Source organism: Acartia tonsa, chromosome 6 (genome assembly GCF_053477335.1).
Source record: "Acartia tonsa isolate MP-2025a chromosome 6, ASM5347733v1, whole genome shotgun sequence".
Taxonomy (NCBI): Eukaryota; Metazoa; Arthropoda; class Copepoda; order Calanoida; family Acartiidae; genus Acartia; species Acartia tonsa.
The window spans coordinates 14,035,492-14,055,761 of record NC_137265.1 but is presented as its reverse complement, the minus strand read 5'-3'; the positions used below and the strand labels follow the sequence as shown (position 1 = coordinate 14,055,761).

The 20,270-nt window shown below is 34.7% G+C and overlaps 1 protein-coding gene across 3 annotated transcripts in view; it reads left to right on the top strand.

Annotated features, from left to right (window-relative positions):
* The window catches only part of LOC145321917 (uncharacterized), a 98,143-nt gene that overhangs the window by 12,071 nt on the left and 65,802 nt on the right, over positions 1-20,270 (top strand). For all 3 annotated transcript variants that reach the window (XM_080163580.1, XM_080163581.1, XM_080163579.1), the window contains exons 2-4: positions 325-468; positions 1,333-1,391; positions 18,534-18,599. In XM_080163580.1, coding sequence (XP_080019706.1) covers positions 325-468; positions 1,333-1,391; positions 18,534-18,599 — 269 coding nt within the window. The remainder of the gene's footprint in view (positions 1-324; positions 469-1,332; positions 1,392-18,533; positions 18,600-20,270) is intronic.

The window sequence follows — 20,270 nt, the reverse complement described above, 5'->3', positions numbered from 1 at the left end:
TCATCCTTGTTCTGTATTTAAAGACAAATTCCTTTTTCTGTGTTTATACTGTCTTTTCTCAATTTTATAATTCGTTGATTCAAAAACTTTGATGACTTTAATAAAATCTTGATTGGTTGGTACATAATAGCAGTGTTCAAACTTTTCCACCAATATTTTTTTGCTACGGAGATTTAGTTTTTTATGTCATATTTGGTGGTATAAATTAATTGTCTTATCCCTTAAAATTACTCATTTTTATAGTCTATAGCATTTTTTATATTTCTTACAAAGAGTTATATATTACTTTGGCAGATTTTCTAATAAATAATTTTTATTCTTTAGATATATCTGTTGATGAAGCGGGTACGAGCACTGAAACCCTAGTCCCTGGAGCCTCGCTAAACCCTGCGGGGCACTCTCCTACCCCTGCGGGAGCCCCCAACCAGGAGAAGGATTCCAGAATCAAAGGGCCTAGCTACAACAAGGAACAAAACAAATTAGATTTATCCCAGCGCAGCTAGGGAGGGAGGAGACAATAGACTGTAAATAGCACTGGCATCCAAAGTTTTTTTACCACGTTTTTATTCGTTTTCTCATAACATTTGGGTACTTTGACTTTTGGAACCAACAAATTAAAATTCAAGTACTCAAAGATTTCGAGCTAACGAATAAGATAACTAGGTTATAAAACTTTGGGCACAGGTGTAATTCAAAGTCCATTGTCCCCTCCCTCGCTGAAAAATTTATAATTTGACATTGCTCTGCTTAATTAAAATTCTCTAAATAGTTAATGATATAAAATGATTAATTAGATCAAAATTTAACTAATTAGTAGGAATATATTTCAAGAACAGTTACCAAAATGAAATATTGATATATTTAAGCCTAAAAAGTTTCCATGTTCGTTAGCTCAAAACTTTGGGGATTTTCCTAAAATCTTCATTGATTGATTGGTTCAATCTGGTAGTGTTTAAAGTTTTCCCAAAATAATTTCAATATATTGAATGGCTAATTTTGTTTAACAGCAGAACAGTAAGGATGTGCATCAATTTACTCTCCATTGTATTATTCCTCAAGATCCCAGAGTAAATTATAGCAAAGAAATATTTAATCCACTTCAGATAAATTACCCATTATTTACTGGAAGGAAGGGGACATTGGGCTGTTTATTACTCTAGTCCTAAAAGTTTATAACAACGTTTTCTTATTAGTTTGCTTAAAACTTTGGAGACTTTTATAAGACCTTGATTGATTGGTTCAATTTAGTAGTGTCCAAACATTTCCGCCAATAAGTTTAATATGCTATATTAATGCGGGGTCCTATCCTTAAAGTTTGTTTTGTGACTTAGGGTGCAACAGCTTTATTTTTCAACGCCACCTCCATTGTAGCTGGCACTTCTTCTAAACAGGTAAACACAAAATATAAGAATCTCTGGTGGTTTCCTCCAAGTGCTTAGTCGAGCACCTAACACCCCCACCCCAACTTATTTTGAAATACATTTATTAAAGTTAGGGGAGGGGGAAGAGTAGTTTCTTTCCTGATGTTAATAGTTGCCTTAGTTAATTTAGGTTAGGTTAAATTGGTTAGCCCTGTATGCAGGGTTTTGGCACCACAGGGTTGGAGATAAATGCATAAAAAAATCCCCTCCCCATTTTTCAATTTATTTCAAAAGAAAGGTAATAAGGGGTTCTGTGCTTTGAAGAAAAGCACCGAATTTGTAGCTGCTAAAATGCTACACTATTAATAGAAAGGAAAATTTGTGACTATTACCTTAATATTTTTCCAAATGATTATTTGAATACCAATCCCTGTGTAAGTTTTTGCGTATGGAAAGCTCGAAAAAAGTACTGTTCTATATAAAGGCATTAAAAATGAGAAGCATAAAAGGATAAGGCTCATAAATGAAAATTATTATGCATTAAATGTTTCCGCCAGCAAAAATTTAGATCTAAATTTTCTCTGCACTAAATTAGGTTGTCAAATACTGTACCAAATAAGATCCCCAAAACAGCATGACCTATAGGTCTTCCATATCCTTCCATATATTTTTTTGAGGGAGGGGGGGGATTACACTATCTCTTTTTAAGATAATCTAAGAAAAAAGGTCGCACACCCTCTCCCAATCCCAATCCTTAAAAAATAAGAAAAATTAAAAAGAGTTTAACACTGTATACCTTATATTTCTGTTAAGGGATACATTTACTCTTGAGATTAGGCGGGCTGCCCTTTTCAAAATATGTTTATGTTTTCATGATATTTAACATATCTCTTTGTATGTGTGTTTTGGGGGGTGTGTGTGTGTGTGTGTGTGTGTGTGTGTGTGTGTGGGTAGGGATATTAAGGGATAAGACAATGAACTATAAATTGATTTACCTCCCTAAGGAAGATAATTAAATTTCAATTTGTCATTATTTAATTTCATACAGTTTTCATTTTATATAAGTGCCCAAGGTTTTTGAGCCTGCGAATAAGAAAACATTAAACATTGTTATAAAACTCTGTGTACCAGTGTAATTTATAGTCCAATGTCCCCTCCCTCCCTGGTATATGTTCGTAGGTGTTTATGTACTTTACATGCAAAATAGTATAAATTAGAGCAATATTGAAATTACAAGGACACTTCTCCAAAGTAGTAATAAAACAGAGTTTACTAACGAATAAGAATGACAAGCGAAGCTGGCACCATCCTAGTTCATAAGTGAGACTGACACTCCTCCTATTAGGAAAATGAACGAGTTCAAGGTAGACCCGCAGAGTTAGGGCCATCCGCAGGGATTAATTAAGGTTAGGTTAGGATAGATAGGGTTAGGTTGGGTAATATTGGATACTGGATAACTCTACTGGTTTGGGGCACTGCAGGTTTAGGCCCACAGGGGTAAGGCAAAGGAAAAAAACGCTCCCCTCCAGAGGAGAGGGTTATTTCGACCTATGGGGTTCAATCACGCTCCTCAATCAAAAGGTCCCCGCGAAGCTTAAAAATCAGATGGTCAGAAAAACGTACAGAAAAAAAGTCGTTGTGGCTTCTAAATAATGTTTGATATTAAATATTAAATTACTTTACATTTTTTAACGTTCGAATGTCTGACCGTCTGATTCGTTGTCTTTCTTGTTTTTGTAGTTTTAATAGCAATGTTCTTTTTGATCTAGCTTTGTGCACTTTAATTTGATTTATTCAAATATAAGATTTCCTATGAAAATAAATACATAACTAATATTTATTGTATTCTAAAAACTTCTCTATAATCAGGGTATATGTATATGAAATGTATGTTGTTTCTTAGTAATGGTCAGTTTTTTTTATGGTCAGCGTGATGATTCCTGTAACAGTTAGGTATAATATAGAAAGTAAAACATCTCATAATCAATCATACCAGAAATTCCATTTATTTCAAAACATTTTTAATACGATATGATTATCCTTTTCATCTGACATTCGGAATTCGACAATTCGCGATTAGTAACTATTTAGTCTTTAGATGCAAGTATGTCCGTATTAAGTATATTATTAACTAAAAAAAACTCAAATTAAATAAAAAATAAAATATAAGTTTAAGAAATATTAAAAAACATAATGTAATGTTAAGTCGCAATATTTGTAATTAGATAATACTTTCTTTAACTTGGTAGGTTTCACATTCACATACCTAGAAGTCTGATCATTAAATATATTTTTCAAAGGGAAAGTTTGACTGCATGCACAAGTTAAAAGAATACCATCTAACATATATAATTTTGTATTACCATAAATAGCCATCCATTAGGCACCACCAAAATAGTCATGACGCTGTTTTTATGAAAACAGGACAGCCATATAAGTTGCAAATATCAAAAAAACATGATTTTCAAGTCTTGATATTTTGGAAACTACCTGGTGTAAATTTTAAATCTTTCAAATATATGTCCTATAGATGTAGTTTTAATTATTTAACAGAAAAAAATATGCAGTTCACTAAATTCAAGTTTAAATGCACTTCGTGCATCTACCCCTTTATTAAAAGAAGGAAATGAATGATTTCAAGTATGCCATTTTTTAAGTTACTCAAAAATGTGTCATCCGTGATTGTTAAAGTTACCATTTAATAAAAACGTTGTTTATATAACTACAATAATATATCAATGTTTTATCAAAATTACATTCAATTGAAATAGTCTTCAATTTGATTAGGTTAAAAATGAGTATTTTAAAATTGCATTACACAAAAACAATATTTCAAGTATGACTTTGCAAAGGATTAATATCCGCTATTACCTGTTCTGAGCCATACTAGATTATCTGCTAGAACCTGTTCTGAGCCATACTAGATTATCCACTAGTACCTGTTCTGAGCCATACTAGATTATCCACTAGTACCTGTTCTGAGCCATACTAGATTATCCACTAGTACCTGTTCTGAGCCATACTAGATTATCCGCTAGAACCTGTTCTGAGCCATACTAGATTATCTGCTAGAACCTGTTCTGAGCCATACTAGATTATCCACTAGTACCTGTTCTGAGCCATACTAGATTATCCGCTAGAACCTGTTCTGTGCAATACTAGATTATCCGCTAGTACCTGTTCTGAGCCATACTAGATTATCTGCTAGAACCTGTTCTGAGCCTTACTAGATTATCCGCTAGAACCTGTTCTGAGCCAAACTAGATTATCCACTAGTACCATAGGGGCGTCGTAGCTCAGTGGTAACGCACTGAGTTACGGTGATGAGAGTTCGAGTTCTAGTCCCCATGTGGAAACTCGAATTTCTCAGTTGAATACATTCACACAACTTCCCCTGGTTGTGTAAGAAGGGGATTATTGAGTAAGTTTGGATACTTGATAGTCAAGTACATAATATCAGTACTATCCTTATCCCAAGCTCCTCTTCGGAGAGCGTCATTCATTACGGTGACTTAATTTGGGACACCTGCCATACTCGGCGAGGGTGAGGTAATAATGAGTAGCTCTCATGAGATAGCGGGTCAAGTCATAATGTGCTTGAACGTGGAGCTTGATAGTCCTAGTGGCTATATAAAAGTGTCTCAGCCTACTCCATGACTACTTAGGTCCAAACCCTAAGAGACTATGGCTAATCAAGAACAAGATCCACTAGTACCTGTTCTGAGCCATACTAGATTATCCACTAGTACCTGTTCTGAGCCATACTAGATTATCCGCTAGAACCTGTTCTGAGCCATACTAGATTATCTGCTAGAACCTGTTCTGAGCCATACTAGATTATCCACTAGTACCTATTCTGAGCCATACTAGATTATCCACTAGTACCTGTTCTGAGCCATACTAGATTATCCGCTAGAACCTGTTCTGAGCCATACTAGATTATCCACTAGTACCTGTTCTGAGCCATACTAGATTATCCGCTAGAACCTGTTCTGAGCCATACTATGTAGGTTATCCGCTAGAACCTGTAAAAATCACGAATTGTATAATGTATTTATGGAATACTAGAATATTATTAATAACGAGTTATGAACGCCCGGGCCTGCGGCTCTTGGGTCTCGGGAACAACAAAATTGAAATTAATCTAATAAATTTTTCATTTATGTTCGTGAAAGCTGTCTATAAAACAATGACATAAATAACTTATTCCCTAATTGATATTTTACAACTAGAAAATCTTGTTAAAATTATCTTTCTTTCATTTGTTAACAATATTAAATTTTTTTTGAGAATTAGACTCTGAGAACTTCAAGAAGTGACGTAATTCTTTTTATTCTTCTTTTTTCTCACAGTATATAATCAAAGTAAACTAGAATAATTATTTATCACATTGTTTCGTATTATATACAGTTTGCCGCGGATATTAAAAAAAAATGTAAGATTTTTACCAGCGTTGATAGTCCCGTGGGGCCGAAAGCCCGGGCTAACAAAACTAAAATTAATTTCATTATAATATTCATAGAAAATTTTCAGTAATACTGCTTTACATGATTTTTTAGTATAGCTGAAAACCGGTTCTAATCCAGCGGATAATAATCGGTTTCGAAGCAATTCTGGAAAAGTAATTAGAAATTTGATATTCAAATATTTAGATAATCTATGCAACTTTTATTGGGAAATAAAAATGTTAATTGGATTGTTACCATGCATTTTACAGGATAAGACAATGGATGATAGATTTATGTACATCCCCTGTGTCGATAAAACCCATTTTTTGCGGTTTTTGGGCCGTCACGCCCAAACGGTTTGAGATAATCTCACGGGACCTTTTGCCCGACCTAAGTCTGGTTATTTGTGAGGTCTAGGAAAAAAAACAGACTTACGCAAAAGATTATAATTATAATCTTTACACAGAAAAATGGCACGAGGTGAGGGTTTGAGGGGGCAAAATGAGCCGACCAGCGATTTTTGACGGCATGCAGCGACGTCGTGCTTCATCCAATCCGGGATTTTTTTTTTCCTAGACCTTACAAATAACCAGGCTTAGGTTGGGCAAAAGGTCCCGTGAGATTATCTCAAACCGTTTGGGCGTGGCGGGCCGAAAACAGCAAAAAATGCCCTAAAAATTGACCAGCCTGTCATTTCATCAAAGAAATCCATCAAAAAATCACAATTTGAAATTTTAATTAATTAATAACTTTTTTCTCATAAGAGATAATGACACAAGACTTTCACTTGGTGAAAATTCAGCATTGTGGGCCGCCTAGACTTTATATTTGGTGACCCTGGGGTGACGGGTTCAGTGCCCCCCACACCCACAAAGTGGGCATACTTTTGAAAATCACGTTTTTTCAGTTTTCCCCCTTAAAGGAGGGGAAGGAGTCGTTTCAGAGACTTCAAGCATCTCTTTGATGTTGAACAACTTTTTGAGGCAGACATTTCTTTAGTTATGTTTCATTCGCCTCCGGCTGACCGTTTAGCCGTTATTTGCCGCCGAAGGCGTGATTTTTGGCGATTTTTGCCGTTTCCGAGGTTTTAATGGACATTTAGGAGGGGAAAGAGTTGTCCAATCAAGTTGATGATGAAGTACATTTTTGTAGGCAATTGCATTGGCTAAATTTCATGTGAAGTTAAATTTTTTGTACCTCTAACCGGTTTTGCTCCAGCTGAATCGATTTACAGATACCCCCTAAAAACCGGAAAAAATCGGTTTTTCATAAAATTCACGGCCGGTTTTGGCCGGATCCGGCTCAAATTTTGCATGGAGTCATCCTTTGATATTCCCAACAGTTGATACTTGACTCAGCAAGATCCCAGAAAAGTGTGGTATATCTAGGGTAGGGGTACATTTTTTGGGGTAAATATTCTTTGGAGTGTGGTGATATCCTCCCCAAAATAGTAATAAACCTTTCCTGACTCTATGAGAAGCCTCACTATAAAGGAGAAACATATCGGTTCAGCGGTTAGTGATATCTTTTACTAAACAGACAGATAGGCAGACATCCTGTTACTTTTATATCAGGATAAGAATAATAAAACTGGCATATATTCTAAAAGGATGTAAGCAAATATGAAAGGAATTCAGGACGTGCAGCTTGGGAGGGGGAAGGGGTTAGTGGGGAATTAACAACCCCATTAGAAAGAAAATTGGAGATACTTGTAGTCCCTTTTTTATCCGCTAAGGTTAATCATTTTGTACTCCACTATTTCGCCCCCCCCCCCCTCATTATCACTTTATACTGTGCACGCGACTGAATGGATTATGTGTTTAAATTTGCTAGGTGTCAAAATATGTAAAATCTGTTTGATTTATTGTATTTGGTCTTTTAATATATACAAATATTATTTATTTCTTCCTTCGCATATCTTTATAATACAAAGTATAGTAATGTTTATCTGATTGTCTGTCTGAAGCACAAGATCTCAGCTACTTAAAAAACCGCAAATATTTTGGATATATTAAATGCTTTATAAATATCAAACCTACATAAAAGTTGCTTTTTTATTTAATTTTTCCGGGAAGGATATAGAGTATTGGAGTATAAATTATACTGGTACCCAAAAATAATCACTGATATAAACAATTAATGTGTGTGTAGCCATTGTTTTTTAGTGTTTTGACCTAAGAAGTCACGTTGAAGGACAAGACACTTTTGTATAGCCACTAAGGCCAGCTCAAGCTCCACGCTGAAGTACATTATAACTTGACCCGCTGTCTCAAAGAAGCAATTCGTTATTACCTAACCCTCGCCGAAATTGGCAGGTATCCCAAATTAAGTCACCGTTATGAATGACGCTCTCCGCAGAGGAGCTTGGGATAAGGGTTGTACTAACCACTCAATAATCTCCCTTCTTACACAACTGGGGGAATGTACTACGACTGAGAAATTCGGGTTACCACATGGAGACTTGAACTTGAACTCTCGACACCGTAACTCAGTTCGTTACCACTAAGCTACGACGCCCTTTCTAAACAATTGATGATTATATTATATGCTTCATTATTAATAATAAAACTAATATTAAAATTCTATTTTCTGGGTATAACTTTGAAAGCATTTGTGTTTAAGAATAATAGGGAAAACCAAATTGTTTAAAAGCTTGAATGGATAAAATTTTATTTATATAGGTATTTATTGTAAAAAAATGTGAAAATAGGATTTAAAGGTTTTAAGTATTATATGTTTTCTATAAGACTAAAACTTTTTGGCAAATGGTCGTTTATACTTTTTACAAAAGATGACATAACTTTATTGTCAATTTTTGTTGTTACTATACTTTTGAACATAATTATTCTTGTTATTTAGTAGCGTTTTTAGTAACGAAGCTACTCTATAATACACTTAATCCGTCTGTCGGTCCATAACGTTATTGCGGTAAATATTGTTTTATCGGCTACCATTTGAGATAGACTGCTGCTTTTTTTAATTCTAGCGGCTACGCCCCTAGAGGCCTCTTGTGGCACTCTAAATGTTTTTGTTTGTTAAAGTCTCTACGCTACTTCTTTCTCTTTATGTTACGTTGAAGTCTCCCATATATTTTTAAAGATTCGATTTTTTTGTCGTTTCTCTTGGGAGGGTGGTTGTACCCTCCCACAAAATAGTTATAAACCTTCCCAGAACCCATGAGAATCTACCCTGTCAAGGAGAACCCGATCGGTTCAGCGGTTAGCGAAATCCTTCGGTACAGACACAGAGACACACAGACACAAAGACAAACAAACATCCTGTTACTTTAGTATAAGGATACACCTTACTAAAAAGCAAAAACATCCTTTAATTTTCTCCACCTCTTATGAAAACTGAACAAATGCTCTAAAGCTTATTTCATCCGTTTTATGATTTCATGATTTTTTGGCGCTACGCTTCTTATGGATATTGTCATTCTTGTTACACTTTGTTCAGATATTGGATGATTGATTTACACCATCTAATTAGCTTATTTTTTGCTTTGAAATTTAATATGATACACTTAGCAAAATATTTTTTATTTTCCAAGTTATTACATTTGAGATCAAAGTAACCCTTAATTTGTTTTTAAATGTGTATTTTACAGACCAAATTATATTTAATACTACGAGAATATTTATTGGATTAATGACAACTATCCGTGGATATTAAAATGAGAAATTATGAGATTACAGTTAAAAAATCAAGATTGGTTTGTAAAAACTAGCAGCATCAATTTAAGGGGTGTACATTTTAATGTTAATCCTTTAACTTATCCCTCAAGATCTCTGATTTAGATTTGAATTTAAAGGGGGGGGGGGAGTAGACTTCTAGGGGTCAAAATAATATTCATAGAAATTGTTAGAGCAAATGTATTGCTTTGAAAGCAAGATTTTAATCAAAATATTTGAGAATTGTTTGTTTTCAAAAGTGTAAACAAAAATTTTCAATTTAGCAGCGCAGCAATAACTGATTAACTCCACAATATGGGGCAAAATCCAGGGCGGAAATTGCACCTCCCTCCTATTTTCCACCCCTCACAATGCTTTTAAATAAATATTGGTTTGTATATTGTTGCGCTTCTAGCCGTTCTATGGATATTATTGTTTCATAACAATTAGGAACAATTTTTCCTCTTAATACCCACTTACTCTGGTCTACATCCCCAAAACCAGTTTTACCCCCTAGTGTGCCCCTATATTAAGAGTAATAATCCATTTGAAGAGTAGTTGCGACACTTAGAAGGAAAATTAAAACTGTTGGCTGTATAAAAGGTTTAGAGTAATCCTTTTTTACAAGTTAATACAATGGTGAGTAGAATCTCTTAAATTGAATTTGGAATGTGGAATGTGGATCACCAATTTAAGTACCTTTTTAATGCCTTAAAAGAAACATTCTAACAATCAATGTAAACCCCCGGGGTAATTTTTTTTATATTTTCTCCAAACTATGCCATAACCAAGATGTTAAAAAGATCTTACAATTGGTGTTATGTAAAGAGACAAAAATAGTTAAAATAGGTATAAAACATGCATTACACAACTTATTACCAAGTACAGATAGGACTTACTCACAATTACAATTTATAAAAAAAAGTTGAATGTCTTCTTTAGTTGGGGTAAATTCTAATGGGTATAAAAGATCTTTAAAAATAGATTGGTTGGAATTTTGAAAATAATTAGATTTTCATATGTCTATCCTTCTATTGGTTCAAAGGAATGTTTTCCTCTGAAGTTTAAATAGAATTTAATTTTGCAAACTATATATACTTCTAAATAGAGATATATCACATAAATTAAAATTTTATGTACTAAGTTTTAACTTCTAATGTGTCACTTTGAAGAAACGGCGGTTCAAAATCGCCACTGCTGCCTAAAACCGTTACCTTACATGATTGAAATATTAAGAGCAAAGTGTCAAATGCAAATAAAATAAATCTCATTAAAGCAACTGTTAAGTCAATGTAAGCATTCCAATCCCATTTTTTGATCTTAGAAATCTTAAAGGTCGAAACGCAAAGTATCTACCTAAACTCTTTTAATGCATAGAAATTACTTTTAAAATCCACTTAAACGAAGGATAAACTGAGAGCCCATTTTAACCTACGTTTAAGCTCACATTGGAATGTATAATTACACTGGTACCGAACAACGTTATCTTATTTGTTGGATCATAAACTTTTGCATTTTTATGAAATTTTGTTCCATTAGTTTTAATCTACAAAACGGGTAATTTTGTGTTTAATCCTTGGGTACGAACATCAATTTCTTGTCCATTGTCTTATCCCTTAAGATCCCTGTGTACGTTTCTAATATATTAGAGTTGCAAGTGACAATATTGAGAAAGAAAAGATGCAAAAAAGAGGAAGAATATCAGGGACACAGGGATATGAAAATGGTGGATAAATAAATGCTCTACCAATAAAGGGGGGGGATAATGCAACCATCTCGTAATCAATGATGAAATGGCACTTAGAATTCGAATTTCGATCTATATTCTGCTTTTCAATGAAGCCCACTGCGTCATCAGCAAAGAGATTGATTAGGATCTCTTCACTGCATGAAACAAGGTCATTGATGAAAATTAAAAAAAGAATTGGTCCCAGGACTGACCCCTGGAGTACGCCAATGATAATGAATTCAATAGTAGAGGAGAAAAGGCCCTTAAAAAATACACGCTGCTTTCTATTTGCATAATAACTACGGAACCACTCGAGTGCAACCCCCCTTATCCCTGAATTCTCAAGTTTGCTAAAAAGGATGTCCCTATTTATCATGTCGAAACACTTCCTTATGTCCAAAAATATGGCCATACAGGAAGCGCTTCGACTGAGTGCTTGGGTGATCATTGTACTTAAGTTCAATACATTATGAAAGGTTGAGATCCCTTTCATGAAGCCAAACTGGCGATTGCTAAAAAAAGACCGATCCTCTAGAAACTTAACCAGCGTATCACAGACATATTTTTCGATGGGTTTGGAAAAGTTATCAATGAGACTAATGCCTCGATGATTATCTGCCTCGCTGAGTGAACCTGATTTGTGAAGGACAACTATTTTGGAAGTTTTCATTTTTTCAGGAAAAGTGCCATTTTGAAGTGATAAATTATAAACATGTGTTAGGGGAGTGGCAATGGTATCAGCACAGCGAGACAGAACATACATCGAGACATCATTGATGTCTGTGGAACGCTTAGGTTTGATGCTACGGATAATATTAATAACCTTGAAGGGGTACAACGGTTCAAAAAAGAGGGAGTCTTGACATGGGGGTGGTAAATATTCAAAAAAATTTTTGGGGGTGGAAGGAATTTCAGGCCTTAGGGAAGACCCAATCTGACTAAAATAACGATTGAATTCGTTAGCTATTTCTTGGTCATTTTCAATTTTGTTTGGGCCTACTTGAAGGTAAGTGCACTCAGGGGAAGATTTATTAAAACCAATGACTTCTTTAAGAGTTTTCCAAAGTTTTTTCCCATCCCCATTTGCATCTCTTATTTGTTTTCTATAATAATCAATCTTTGCTCTTCTCACTTGCCTATTATAATTATTCCTATAGACATTGTAAATACTTTCATTTTCAATTGTTTTGTCTTTTAAAAAGTTGCTGTACAATATATCTCTATGCAATCTACAACGCAATAAGTAATCTGACATGAAGGGTTGCTGGGGCTGGGTGCGTTTGTTTTTTCGTTTTTTTCTAACTGGGCACTTTTCATTATAAAGTTTCAAAAAGGTTAAAATAAAGTTATCATAAGCAATGTTTGTGTTGTCTTGACTTAAAACATGATTCCAGTTAGTGTGGTAGAGTGCATAGTTTAAGGCATCAAAGTTTTCATCATTCAATTCTCTTTTTTCAAAAAAATCTGGAAGTTTGGGTTTATTTACTTTGTCTATTCGGAATGAATTAATAATTGGCAAGTGATCGGAGATTTTTGAAGTTAAAACAAAAGATGACATTAGGTTTTGAATAAAATTCCCTACCCCGAATAAATCAAGAAGGGTTGCTGTGGTTCTAGTAACTCTAGTGGCTCTGGTAACAGTATTTATAATACCGTTAAAAGAAAAGGACTCAATAATTCTCATGGAATTGCTGTTTATATTACTTATTTTGAAAAGGTCAAAATTGAAATCTCCTACAATGAAGTATGGTATGTTTAGTGCTGCTATTCTATCAATTAAATCCAAGAAAAGTTCAAAAAATTCTTCGATTTCAGCATTACTTTGATTGGGTGGGCGGTAGCAGTTTAATAAACAAAACTTTAAGCCATTGTAGGAAATTTTTAAGCAAATAGATTCAAGAATATTTTCTTTAAATGAGAACTTATCAAATAATTTATCTACTTTATAATATCTGCTTACTAGAATACCCACCCCTCCCCCCCTATTATTTGCTCTGAGTTTGACATGCCAATCATAATTATTAATCCCATAGCAATCCATATTTGCATCCTTATTTAGCCATAATTCTTGGAAGCACAGAACATTTAAGTGGATATCTTGCTGCCTGAAGAAGTCTACAGTGGAGACAATATCGTTATATTTAGAGTGTAATGACTGACAATTAATACTAAAAATATTGAGAAGGTTTTCGTTGAATGTTTTCAATTTCTGTACAATTCCTTGTTCACTTGAAAAGACACAATTTATTCCGAATTCATTTTCGAAATCATTAAAGTAGTCACCGTAAATCGGGTTCATAAGGTTTAGACCAACGTTATCGTTCAAGTTACCGTTATCCTGGTTAATTTGTTCGTTAGGGAGGTTTGTCATAGTAGAGTTGGTCCAGGAGCACCGCAGGAGGAATCGTTTTAACGTCAAGTATGGACATCTGAAACACAGTAGATATTAATGGACAAATAAAGATAGTTAATATACAAAATATTATCGTTGAAACGAAAAAAATTACTATATTTACTATATTTATTCCGATTGCGTTTAGTTTATGTGTGTGTTGGGGGTGGCAACACATTTAAAAGCTAGTTTAGTTCCCCCTGCTCATTTTCATTCAAGTTCCATATATTTTATATGCTAATCAACAAAAACAGAGATATGATTGAGAACATAGTTTAAGTAAGAACATTAGTTTAATTCAATTCATTCAATTTTGAATAATAATCATTAATCTTTAATACACAGGTTATATAGTATTTCAACAGAAAATGATTAATTGAGAATGATTAATAGGCGATATTGACGTACGAACAATTATAAGTTAATTATAAGTTAAGTAGTATATATAATATTATAGAGTTCACGTCATATGGATCAAAATTAACTCAAAAGTCTTTAAAATATTCCGAAAATAATAAACTATGCTGAATGTCTTATGTTAGGTACCTTTTTTCGCCGTCTAAGATACTTAACTTCATGATGAGATTACCGCCTTTGTTGCTGTATGCTTAGTTTTATTGGCGGTGTCTCTCACTTCCTTGATTTCTCTGGATTTGGCCCTCGTGGCAACAGGATCAGAAGGTGCTGAGTCGACGGTAAATGTAGAAGATACAGAAGATGCAGGAGGTGCAGAGCATGCGGCGGCAGATGCGGCGGCAGGCGTGGCGGCGAGTGCGGCGGCGTGTGCGGCGGTAGGTGCGGCAGTAAATGCGGCAGGTACGGCGGCAGACGCGGCGGCAAGTGCGGCAGTAGATGCAGATGCGGCGGCGGTCACGGCGGCAGGTGCGGCGGTGAGCGCGGCGGCAGGAGCGGCAGTGAACTCAGCGGCAGCGGCGGCGGCGGGTGCGGCGGCGGGTGCGGCAGATGCAGACTGTGCGGCGGCGGCAGGTGCAACGGCGGCCTGTGCGGCACTAGGTGCGGCGGTTGCGGCGGTTGCAGTTGCGGCATTACGTGCGGCAGAGTCAATTGGAGGGAACACAGCCAGGTCCTTGAGAGCTGGGGCAGGGGCAGACGTTGAATTATGTTGAGCCGTGCTGGCTGGATGGGCAGTGATTGTACTAAACTGTCTGGGGAAGTCATCCTCTGTTAAATCAGCTTGGTTCGAAAAGAATGTTTTCCTTTCCTCAGGCGTTAGTTTGTTGAAACGGAGGATCGGCGGTGCTTCAGACAGAAAAAAATCCTCGCTTCCAGGTATGGGCAGAGCCATTTCCTTCAGGTCTTTGCCGAACGGGTTAAGGCAGCGTATCCAGCGGCTGCCGTTCTTGAGCTGAAATTGCACATATTGGCCAGCGACTTTGGCCCTTGAGATCTGGTTGGTGGCATATACGAAGGTCATTGTCTTCCTGTTGAGGTCTGACATATCTTGCTTGGCCTGTACAAATCTGTTGGGAAAGAACGGGACCGGTGACGCGTTAACTCTGGGGTTGAACCTCTTGATCTCGGCGTTGTAGCGGTCGAGCACAGCCTTCTTATTGTTCATCCACGCGTCGAGGTAGGATCTAGACATAAAACGAAAGATAAAAACAGGGATCTGGCCCTTTGTATATGGGAGCATATGAGCACGCTCAACGATATCACTAAAATGTGAAGGGATATATTCTAATTCCCCTCGTTTAACGGCGGTTTCAAGGGTGGGCCTTATAATGTTTCTGAATATAACAAACTCTGTGATATTTTCACGGCTCCATGGCTGCTGAAAGTTCACTATTCTACAACTCCAATCGCGACATCTTTGCTCTCTTATCGAGTTTTGTAGAAGTTGATACTTTACAAAATTTTCCCTCGACGACTCGACAGAGTTTAAATAGTCCTTTTGTTGTGTAATCGTAGTCCTAATCGCTTTTTGCTCACTTGCGACTAATTTAGCGTTGACGAAATTTTCAATACCTTCGATAGATTGTAACTTAACGTTTAAATCTGAGACTCTCGATTTAATATCATTTATTTCGGTTTTATGACTGGCAAAAGTACTATGGATAAGCTCGTCCCTTACCTTGGCTATATTCGCATCGTATTCACTAAACTTAACATCCAAAGCTGCGTCCAAATTTGTTTTAAATTTTGACCAATATTCTGGGTTGTCACACGTACTACAGGCCATGATGAAGTGAAGATGGCGGATCCGAGGGTGCTGAATGAGTGTGGGTAGGCTGACCAATAGTGGGACGCGTGAAAATGTTAGCCAATGGGAGAGCTTATTTGTCGGGAGTACTTTGCGCCGGTAGAATGTTGCCAGACCGATAAATTATCAAAAAGTTTTAGAGAGTGTTTTCACTATAAATTGTTCAGTAAAGCGATTAGGTTACACATAAATTCAGATTTTTTTAAAATTAATTCATTTAATGTTTTATTTTCACTTTTTTGTGTTAACAATTGACCGATACGTTAACACAAACACATTGCCAGGCCTAAATACGAGGTGCCCTCTGGCTACAGTGTCTTCCCTTTCCTCCAACTGCGGAGTGACCACGGGCAGTGGGGAGAGGGGAACCAGTTGAGAGAGAGGGGGAAGGTAGAACTGAGCTTAACACATGGGGTAGGGCGGGGAGAGCTTGCAAAATGCGTGTTCTCAGCCCGACTCTCTGAACTAAACTAGAACTAAATAAGATGGTTGGGGGGTGAGTTTGCTCTTAATTGTCCTAAAATCATTTAATGGACTGACATGGTTGCTGTTCGACAACATATACTTGTATTTTTGAAACTTTAAAATCAGATAATAAACAAAAGAATAAATTTCAATAACTTCTGGAGAATTTTAAAAATCTTTACATAAACAAAAAAATCATGTTATTATTGCTTTTCCCCTGTGACGGATGCATTTGCATATATACTTCCCGGGCCTGAGCTTTTATATAGTCTAATACTTAAATATTTACAAATTTTCTTATAGTTTTGAGCTTTTATATAGTAAAATACTTAAATAGCAACATATATACTTCCAGGCCTGAGCTTTTATATAGTCCAATACTTAAATAGTTGCATATATACTCTTAGGACTGAGCATTTATATAGTCTAATTAATAAATATCTACTTATATACTTTTATACTTGGGCTTTTATTTAGTTCAATACTTAATTATTTATCCAAGTCTAAATAACATATGTAATACAATATCTATCCCAAAATAAAACAACAATCAGATATTAGTCCAAGCTATGAATAAAACACGCAAACTGAAAATATCAAACAAATCATACAAAACATAACCAAAGACTTAAAAACCTGTATTTCAGGGATAAATATTGCATAACAGAATAAGATTTACATATATACTTCCAGGCCAGAGCTTTTATTAGTCTAATGCTTAAATATTTACAAATTTTATTATAGTTCTAAGCTTTTATATAGTTCAATACTTAAATATACTAGTCCTGAGCTTTTTTATTATCCAATTCTTAAATATCGAATCTGGCAAGACTGTCTAAAATCTAAATTTTTATGAATCTAATTTGGAATAATTCATTTATTATTGTATTAAATTGCAGAATTTAAGAATTGAACCTTGAGGTGAATATTAAAGAATCAATCAAAACTAAAAGGACTATGTTGTGAGTTTATGCATTTTTTAAGAATCAAACCTAGAAGGATTATATTGATAGTCCATGCATTTTTTTCTCTTAAGAATCGAACCTAGAATGACTATTTTGGTAGTGCATGCAAATATTGTGAAGAAGTTGCTTCAGGTTTTACACAATATTTATTCTACAGTTATTAAATTAGTTGATTGCAAGGAGGGGATATTACAACTTGAGAAAGATTTGTTTTGCATTTTTTAGCTTAAGATTATTATAAGAGAATGTAGAAAGGATTCTAAACTGTCTCAATGATCTTTATTTTGAAAGACATAAGCCCAGTTCACAAAAGACAAAGGTCAACCTCTGGAAATTCTAGGTCGACCTATAGAAGCTCTAGATTGACCGATTTTATAAAGGTATTTGTGGGTTGTACTTGTTTAGGTTGACCTACAGAAAAAATCGGTCGACCTTTAAAAGTTATTTGAGAACTGGGCTATAAATTTTGAGATATATAAATCTGTATGTGATAAAAACATTTTTATCCGTATGAAAAATTACTTCGCATTATCTGGGATTTGCCATGTCCGATCCCATTTACATCATATTTACTCAAATAGTGGTTTGTCTAGCGGTTTGTGTTTGTGTTCAATAAGATCTTAGAAACAAATATCTGCTTCGCCCCTAGCATCTAGGACCTCTTTTTTTCCAAGAGAGATATATAAAGCATAACAATCATAAAACAAATAAGAAGCTCGACTAAAAAGGGAAAGTTTATTGGTCTGCGAGATCTTAATCTTATATTATACTAGTGGCAACGCCAATAGAGGTCTCTAGGGGTAATTGAGGGAAGTGGAGAGGAGAAGTCGACCCTTCACTTTAATTTTTTTAAAAGAAAAAGTAAAACAATATTTATAAGTAATGGGTTTCCGTTGGCGATTTGTTTTAGTTATAAACCTTTGCTTGACATATAAGAAGCTTTACTGTAAAGATTCAGCAGTTTACAAAATCTTGATCTACACAAAGTCGAACATACATACAGATAGACATACAGTAAGATAGACATTCATACAGATAGACATATAGTTAGATAGACATACAGACAGATAGACATACAGTTAGATAGACATTCATACAGATAGACATATAGTTAGATAGACATACAGACAGATAGACATACAGTTAGATAGACATTCATACAGATAGACATATATTTAGATAGACATACAGACAGATAGACATACAGTTAGATAGACATACATGCAGATAGACATACATACAGACATCTTGACACTTTTTATCAAGTTTTACTTATTTTAGGAGAACAAAGAGGATGATATTTACAATGAAAAATTCAACAGAAAAATTATAATTTCTCAAACTAAGGTCAGTAGTTTATGATATCCGCAGGATTAGGACTGGTTCTAAGCCATATTGAAAAATTGTGTATCATATTATATTATATACATTTTTTTACGATTAATAATAAAAATATTGATACCAGTTTTGTTAGACCTGAATTGCCGAATGAGTAAATCTTATAGATTTTAATTTTACTATCCTTGGAATGCTGTTTATTAAACTAATGCGATAACTATTGCCAACATTTAAGTGGTCGGATGTTCATCTATGCATAAATTAAGGCCTCCAAAACTGGTATCACCATCATAATTTGATTATTTGAGATGCTCCAGCTTTAGGCAGTCTTAAGACTATTTTCCAAACATATCTTTTAAGTTTCTTTTACTTTTGCAGCTAGCAAATATTGGGGGGGGGGGGGCCCGGGGGGGGGCGGTGGTGTTAGGTTTGAAGATTAATTTAAAGGAATATTGATATTTAATCCAAAGATCTTATGGGATAATACAACGGATGGTAAATTAATATACACTCCCATTGATGCCAAACAAAATAATACCTTTTGTAGTTTAGTTATTGATTGAAAAGTTTGAAAACTATTAGTTTGTAACCAACTCATTACTATTTTAAAGAAGTCTCCCAGTTTTTAGCCAACAAATAAGATAACATGGTTATAAACCTTAGTTACCAGTGTATTTTAAAGTCCATTGATCCCTCCCTCCCTGTATTTAATCTGTATAGTTTAAATTCCAAAGTCAGCAAAGTGTATTTGCTTCCAAGTAGGAATAAATTATTTCCTTTTGTGTGTGTGGGTGTGTGTGTGTGTGTGTGTGTGTGTGTGTGTACGTGTGTGTGTATGTGTATGGGGTGTGTGTGTGTGAAATGTTTTATATTTCTTTATGAGTAAAATATCCTTTTTAGATAAAAGTTGTGTAATTTAATGTAATACGGTTTTATGTTTATTTAATTTAAGTAAGATCTCAATAATCTCATTTTAGAGCAGGTTCCAACTTCCATAAAATAAGTAGTTATAAGATATATTTTGCCAATTGGTCCGTATGTCCATATAAACTTTTAACTTTTGGAATAATGATTTCTAGAAAACAAGGTAAACTTTTTATGTAAAGCATCCTGAGGTGGATTCTTTAAAAAAAAGTTAGGATTGCTTAGTGAGGCAAAATTTAATTTGTTAAAAATCCTCCAAAATCACATAAAAATCTACAAAATTTAAACAAAATCTTATGTTAATAGCCCTTTTATGATTTTATTTAATTTTTGTACATTTTTTATGCAATTTTGAAGGTTTTTTCACACTAAAATTCAAAAAAAATTAGGGATGATTTTTTTGTTTTAATTAATATAAATTGATATCAAATGAGTTGCTACTCTATATTTGTTAATTTTCGTTTGTCCTTCCGTCTGGTATGAAAACTTTATATTTCTAAGGATATTGTGATCCTTGTCTGTAATGTAATTTTGTCCTAATTACTGTTATCTCCCAGAGCTAAATTTGTATTAATTGCTTTGTTTACTTAATTAGCCCTCAAAACAAACAATATATTTATTTACTTGCACGAGTTTTTTCTTGTAAAAAAAGAAATTATATTAAATTCAACTTAATGTTTTTAAAACTTGCAAGTAGCGAAGCTACTCTATAATTCCCTCTGTCATCGGTCTGTTGGTTATGCTAAATAAGACATT